The sequence below is a fragment of the Ornithorhynchus anatinus genome, chromosome 2 (genome assembly GCF_004115215.2).
Source record: "Ornithorhynchus anatinus isolate Pmale09 chromosome 2, mOrnAna1.pri.v4, whole genome shotgun sequence".
NCBI classification, from domain to species: Eukaryota; Metazoa; Chordata; class Mammalia; order Monotremata; family Ornithorhynchidae; genus Ornithorhynchus; species Ornithorhynchus anatinus.
The window spans coordinates 41,026,037-41,033,309 of NC_041729.1; the positions used below are offsets into that span (position 1 = coordinate 41,026,037).

Consider the following 7,273-nt stretch of genomic DNA (forward strand, 5'->3'; position numbering starts at 1 on the left):
CTGCACATAGTAAGCGCTAGCAGCCTGGCTCAGTGGCAAGAGCCCGGGCTTGGGAGTCAGAGGACATGGGTTCGAATCCCGCCTCTGCCACTTGTCAGCTGTGTGACTGTGGGCCAGTCACTCCACTTCTCTGGGCTTCAGTTCCCTCATCTGTAAAATGGGGATGAAGACTGTGAGCCTCACATGGGACAACATGATTCCCCTGTATCTCCCCCAGCGCTTAGAACAGGGCTCTGCACAGAGTAAGCGCTTAACAGATACCAACATTATTACTGAATGAATGAAATACCAACATTATGATGATTATTATTAAGGGGAGGCCGAGGGCTCTCCGTCGCCCCCTGGCGGGCGGGCGTCCCCGCGGCTGCGGGCGGAGCGGAGCGGCTGGTGCGGCGTGGGTGCGAACCCTGTGCGGGACGCTGCGCTCGGGAGCGGCGGGCTCGGCCCCCCCGGGGACCCCGGCGGCGGCGGAGCGGGGCTGCGGAGCTCCCCGAAGTGGCGGCGGCTGGTGGGAGTCGGGCCGACCCGGGCCGGGCCGTTTGGGAGAGGGAGGCCCGCAAAGCCCCGGCCTCGCGTAGGGCCGCCGGCCGAGCGGGGCCTGGGCGCGGGGCGGAGCGCGGAGCCGAGCTCGGGCTCCTCCAAAGCACCGGGCCCGCGGCCGGTCCTCCTCGCCCTCCCTCCGTTTCCCTCCTTCCTCTCTCCCCCCCGCCGCCATCCCTTTCTTTCTTTCTTTCTTTCTTTCTTTCTTTCTTTCTTTCTTTCTTTCTTTCTTTCTTTCTTTCTTTCTTTCTTTCTTTTTCTTTCTTTCTTTCTTTCCGCCTTCTTTGCCCTCTCCTTCCATCCTTCCTCCCTAATCTCTCTCCTCCCTCCTCTTTCCTCCTTCTCTCCCTCCCCGTTTCTCCCTCTTTGCCTCCTCCCTCTCTCTCTCCTCTTTCCTTCCTATCTTCTTTCCTCCTCACTTCTCTCCCCTTTTCTCCCTCTCCCTCTATCCTCCTCTCCCTTTTCTCTCTTCTTTCCTCCCTCTCTCCCTCTTCTTTCCTCCCTCTCTCCCTCTTCTTTCCTCCCTCTCTCCTTTTTCTTTCCTCCCTCTCTCCCTCCTCTTTCCTCCCTCCCCTTCCCTCCTCTTTCCTCCCTCCCTTCCCTCCTTTTTCCTCCTTCTGTCCCTTCTCTTTCCTCCCTCCTCTTTCCCGCCTTTTTCCTCCCTCTGTCCCTCCTCTTTCCTCCCTCCTCTTTCCCTCCTTTTTCTTCCCTCTGTCCCTCCTCTTTCCTCCCTCTCTCCCTCCCTCTGTCCCTCCTCTTTCCTCCCTCTCTCCCTCCTCTTTCCTTCCTTTTTCCTCCCTTTGTCCCTCCTCTTTCCTCCCTCTCTCCCTCCTCTTTCCTCCTTCCTCTTTCCTCCCTCTCCCTCCTCTCTCTCTCTCTCTCTCTCTCCCCCTCTCCCCTCTCTCCCCTCTCTCCTCCCTCTCTCTTCTTCCTCCGCTCTCTATTCCCTCTCTTCCCTTCCCTCCTTGCTTCTCCCCACTTTTTCCCCCTTCCTCCTTTCTCAGTGAAAAGGGCACGAGTTTAGGAGTCAGGGGTCATGGGTTCTAATCCCTGCTCTGCCTCCTGTCACCAGTGTGACTTTGGGCGAGTCACTTAACTTTTCTGTGCCTCAGTGACCTCATCTGTAAAATGGGGATTAAGACTGTGAGCCTCATGTGGGACAACCTGATTACCCTGTATCTACCCCAGCGCTTAGAACAGTGCTTGGCACATAGTAAGCGCCTAACAAATCCAACATTATTATTATTGCCCTTCTTCCACCTTTTCCCCTCCCTTTCTTTATTTCCCTCCCTCCCCCTTTCCTTCATTTCTGTCCCTATCCCTTCCCTCCCTCCTTCCCCCCACGGCCCCTTTCCTCCTTTTCCCTCTCTCCCATCATTTCCATCTGTCCACTTCCAACTCTGCCTTCCTCTCCCTGTCACATGTGGCTGGGGTGGGGTGTGGCAGGGAGGGAGGGCTTTGGGATGGGGAGCCGAGTGGGTGTTGCATATTTTTTTAATTTGGTCCCAATGCTTCTAAAAAAAATTCAATCAGTAAATTGTAGTGAAGGCGCCGGGATAATAGCACATTTTATTTATTTCATGACCGTTTAGTGGGAGTGTCTGGAGTGCTTTGCCTTGAAACAAATAGGGATTAAATGACTGAAGGCCTCCCAAGATTAAAATGAGTGTGATTAAAATCAGTATGAAGCCATAAAGGTAATAAATAGGTGGATCGGGCAGTTAGCCGGGGGGAGGGTAGCTGGTAAGTGGTCTCTGAGGAGGAAGAAAATCAGGCTCCTGCCTTGGCCTCGTGCTAGCCTACCTGGATGTTGATAAAAATCATTTATGAGATCTTGTTTCTTTAGCAGAGTAAGTCATCTTGTCTACATCGTGTTTATATATACATAATTAGGGTAGTCCATTAACAGTTGTCCCTGTAATAATTCCGTTTATATTGGCTCAGCGTTTAAATGGGTCTCTTTGTGTCTTTTTCCCTTCTTTCATCATCAGATAATCTTTATTAAGCCCCTAGGTGTATGGCGCTACCTGCACTGATTCACTCATTCATTTTAACTCTCATTTAAAGCCTCCCACCATGGAAGCCAAACCCATTGTGGACTCCAGGCAGAGGGAGGAAGTGGTTCGCGGTGTTCCAACCCAGGTGGTCTGCACGGCCTTCAGTGATCACATCCTCGTGGTGGTGACCCAGTATGGAAAGATGGGAACGCTGGTCTCCCTGGAGCCCAGTGCTGTAGCCAACGACATCGGCAAACCTGCCCTCACAACCAAAGTGCTCCTTGGACAAGACGAGGTAAAGTGATTGGCGGAATGTGGCATGAGGAAGGAGAGAACAGTTTGGTCCCCCGATGGCCAGGGTCCACATCCATTTCCCAACTGTGAACTCTCTCCCAATGTCTAGTTCGCTGCTCTGCACACAGCAGGTGCTTAATAAATGCTATTACTGTTTGCATTTTTGGTTGGAGAGCCCCAAGTCACGTTTGGGCGGATAATCTGGGACTGGGCCTAGTATCGGCCCTTGCCAGAATCATCCTGATTTCCGGTGAAAATTTGACGTAACCCCTGGCCCTCTAGGAGCTCACAGTTTGAAGATAAGGGATGGGAAACAGGCACACAAGGAAGGATGAAACACAAAAACAACATAAAAGACGAGGACAGAGATATATACAACAAGAGGCTAGAGTAACGTTATGGCTAGAGGAACAGAATTTTGGACCTTTTGAGGCTCAGAAATCAAGTCAACAGCTGCGGTCACAGAAACTGTCTAGTCCACATTGAGATTAGCATATTATTTCAAGAATTATGGGAAGAACTAGACGGTATCCTGAACATTTGGCCAATCAGACTGTGTTATTACAGAAAAACAGCCAATGAGTTATCTTTGTAAATTGATTCCTTTTTGGTTTTCTTTAAGTTTTACTTCTTTCCCCTTTTCTTCTCCCGGCTTTAAATACTGCATTTTAACGTCCGGCCCTGCATACTTGGTTCCAGAAAGATCATCCAGGAGATTTTAAAAAAACAACCCAAAGAACAAAAACCACTCTCCTTTGCAGCTTTGTCTTTCCTCAGCCTCCTCAGATTAAAGATAGTTTAGAAGAGACAGGGGAATCGGAAGGTGCTAGGAAAATAAATTTAATGATGGTTCTTTAGCAGTTTGTTTGTGACTAGAATGTTCTGAATGTGTTTCATTGACGCTGAATCACCTTGGCGCATAGGATTTTATGTTCAGTAATTTAATGGTGATGTGGGAAGCCTGTCGGTTTCTGACTAAGGGAGACTTAATGAAGGCATTAAGAGAAGAACACAATCTCTCAACTAAAGTGATGAGGTTTTTTTTCCTTCTGTCCTTTTACAGCCCCTCATCCATGTCTTTGCAAAAAATTTGGTGACGTTTGTGTCTCAGGAAGGGGGAAACAAGCCTGTCCTGCTAGCAGTGGCCTTGAAGGATAGAAGCGTGGAAGGGGTGAAGGCCCTGAAGGAGCTGATCCGGAGCTGCCAGGTGTGGTGAGGGACACAGAGAAGGATCTTTCACCGAGAGACCACAGCCGTTTCTTTGTGTGGATTAAGTGCGAATTCAGAGATACTTAGAAGGCCTCTTCGGCGTCTCCCTCCTCACTCGTGAAAAGGGTCATTTTATTTCCCTAGCATTTGGCCCCTGAAACTGGGAATGAACAGTTTCCCCATTCAGAACATTCCCATTTGGAATTTGTTACTGACATCGCTGGAATTGGGGTGGAGGGGCTGGGAGAGGACAGGAAAGAAGAGGTGGGGTGTCTGAAACTGTCTGGAAATTTGCTGAGTCCTTTTCTTGAGGAAAAGGAAAAACTACTGGCATTCAAAAAGTGCCCCGATGAATCCCACCCTGATGTGTCGTGAAGAAATAAAGACATACAACAGTAAAACCTCTCTGATTGCATCTCCTTAGTGGACCAGGAGTGTAAAAAAATGCAAGGCAAATGGAATGAGATAAATGAGTAAATAGTATCCAATGCACTTTGAGGAGATTGTTTCACTCTGGAAATTGGTAGCGAAGAGATTGCATAGAATATTGTAGTTTCAAAGTCATATTAACATGCTGAGTTGGAAAGGGCAATCCCAAGAGCAAAGTATATGTTGTATTCTTTTTCTTCCTTTTTACCATGGGTCTAGATTTGGATAATCGTAACTTTGGATGAAGAGGGGTACACTGAAAAATGTTATAAAAGGAAGCTATCTTTTTGATAGAGAATTGCCATTCCGGAACATACGATTTCATATGTATTCCAGAGAAGATGGAGCTGGAAACTCGGAAAGAATTCTAAGCTCTTCTGCTTATGTGTAATGAAAGATTGGGAGGGTAAATTGTTACATTAAAGGTAGTACGTGAATCTCTTTCTATTGTTTGGACATTTTTATGTATCCATTCAGATAGTTCTTAGCACAAGATAAAAATAGACAAAATGGAATTTGAATTTTTAAGGTAGTAGGCCTTTCAGTATGAAACAAAGCCTAGTTTAGATCCCTCTAATATTTACAGGGATTACACTTCTGAGATTGTTTTAACAAGCCACTGGATTTTTTAAGGAATAAGAGAGATTCCCTGAAATGTACCATATATTTAAATAAGTAACTTACTGGCTCTATGCAGACAAGTCACTTTCCCTCTCTGGGCCGGCATTTCCTCATCTGCAAAAAGGGGATTAAATACCTATTTGCCATCTCTAGACTGTGAGCCGCTTGTGGGACAGGGACACTGCTCAAACTGATTTATCTGGTGTCTACCCCAGCACTTATCTTAGAAGCTGGCACATAGAAATACTTAAATAATAGTAATGAAAGTTGCTTTGGAAAATAGTTTTCAAGTGGAAACTTCCACACCTTTTTCTGAGTTATCTCTCTTCTAAACCACTTTAAACCTGGATTGGTTAGTTATCCTAAACTTGGCTCCTACAACTGGGAATGAACAGTTTCCCCATTTGGGATTTATTACTGACATCGTTGGAATTGAATTGCTGAAAGATGATGAGGACAAAGCAAAGTAAATTTTTTATCTTTCTCATAAATTTAATAGGTGAGGAGGCTTAAGTGCTGGTGAAAGATTTCAGTCCAAGAAGCAGCATGGCCTATGGATAGAGCATGGGCCTGGGAGTCAGAAGGACGTGGGTTCTAGTCCCGGGTCAACCATTTGTCTGCTAGGTGACCTTGGGCAAGTCACTTAAGTTATCTGTGCCTCAGTTCCTCATCTATAAAATGGGGATTAAAATGTGACTCCCATGTGGGACATGACTGTGTCCAACTGGATTAGTTTATATCTATCCCAGGACTTAGTGCAATGCCTGGAACATAGTACGTGCTTAACAAATACCATTAAAAAAATAGCCCAACAAGGAGGAATCATCAAATGACTGACCCTGCATATGTGAAGCATTTGTATTACCAGCTGGGAAAACTGGGCAACAAAAAGGTTATGTGATAAACTTGATTCTCCCTGTCAGGCTCTCTGGGGCCCAGCTGTATCCCCTATTTAAACCACAAAGCCACCACTGGTCCTGCTGTAGAAGCAGGTGTGGGTCTGGCCCAGACCTACTTTCTAATCAGAATTACTTTGGGGCACAAGTGCTCCCCACTGTCAGGGCACTTCCCAGAGGCCATCTTGCTCCAGGATCCTTGGACCTCTGCCAGGCAGTTCTGGGCCCCAGAGGATGACATGGGGCTGGGATCAGGTTGGGTGGGGCATTGCCATCTCACTTGTTGGTCCAGCCCCAATCCCAAATGGGCTGTGCTTTGCACAGCTGTGACACATATTTTCTCCCTTCCCTTCTTCTCTCCCCTTCCCCCACCCATCTTGCATCATCAATGGTATTTATTGAGCAATTACTATATACTAAGCACTTAGGAGAGTGCAGTACAACAGAGTTGGCCAACTGGAGGGCATTTACCCTAACTTTGGTTGTTTTATTCTTCCCCTGTGCCCAGGCAGCAGGACCATTGGCCAAAGTCTGTTCCTTCATTTGGCCATTTTATAATTGAGGAAACCCAAGTACAGATTGTGAATTAGAGTTTGCAGCCTCTGAGTTTCTAGTTCAGAGAAAGCTAGAAAAGGGCAGGTGCAGAAGCTCTCAATCCCACAGGTAAGAGAGTCAAGGGCAGAAGGTGCTCATGGCAGCAGTGATGGCCTCTAATCCAGCAGGGCCCCCACAAGTGCTACAATGAGCTAGAGACAAACTGGGACCAAACCAGAAGTTTTTTTTCCCCATGATATTTAAGTGTGTACTTTGTATCAAGCACTGTTTTAAGCACTGGGTTAGGTAAAACTTTAATCAGGTTGGACACAGTCCCTGTCTGACTGCTCACACTTTAAGTGGGAGGGAGTAAGATTGAATCCCCATTTTATAGTTGAGGAAACTGAGGCACAAAGAAGTGCCTTAGCTGAGTTCATGCAGCAAGCATTTGGCAGTCAGGATTAGAACTCAAGTCCTCTGAGTCCCAGGCTCATGCTCTTTGCACTAGATCTCGCTGCTCTGCTCTCAGCTCAGTCTCAAGGGTCTAATTCACATGTGCAATTGCCCCTGAGATTGCTGGGATCATAGGCCCAACAGCCCCGAGGCAACTGGATGAAAGTTTCACACTCTCCTAGGCTCCTCCCAGCCTGCAAGTTGAGCTGTGTTAGAATTCCCTGGCAGGGGGGTGGGGTATGGGAGGTGATTAGTGGTAATTAAAAGGGGGTGAGCACTGCCCCTTTACATTTCTAGATG

At 47.5% G+C, this 7,273-nt stretch overlaps 1 protein-coding gene across 2 annotated transcripts; it reads left to right on the plus strand.

Moving 5' to 3' along the window:
* The first annotated feature begins 361 nt into the window (after positions 1-361).
* PSMG3 (proteasome assembly chaperone 3) lies at positions 362-4,910 on the plus strand. Of its 2 annotated transcripts, none has more exons than XM_029058710.2 (3): positions 362-508; positions 2,608-2,832; positions 3,895-4,910. In XM_029058710.2, the coding sequence occupies exons 2-3, from the start codon at positions 2,617-2,619 to the stop codon at positions 4,045-4,047; spliced, it is 369 nt and encodes a 122-aa protein (XP_028914543.1). In that variant the 5' UTR covers positions 362-508; positions 2,608-2,616; the 3' UTR covers positions 4,048-4,910. The 2 variants fall into 2 exon arrangements, with proteins under 2 accessions (XP_028914543.1, XP_028914544.1); XM_029058711.2 differs by having other exon boundaries at positions 362-398.
* Positions 4,911-7,273: the final 2,363 nt, after the last annotated feature.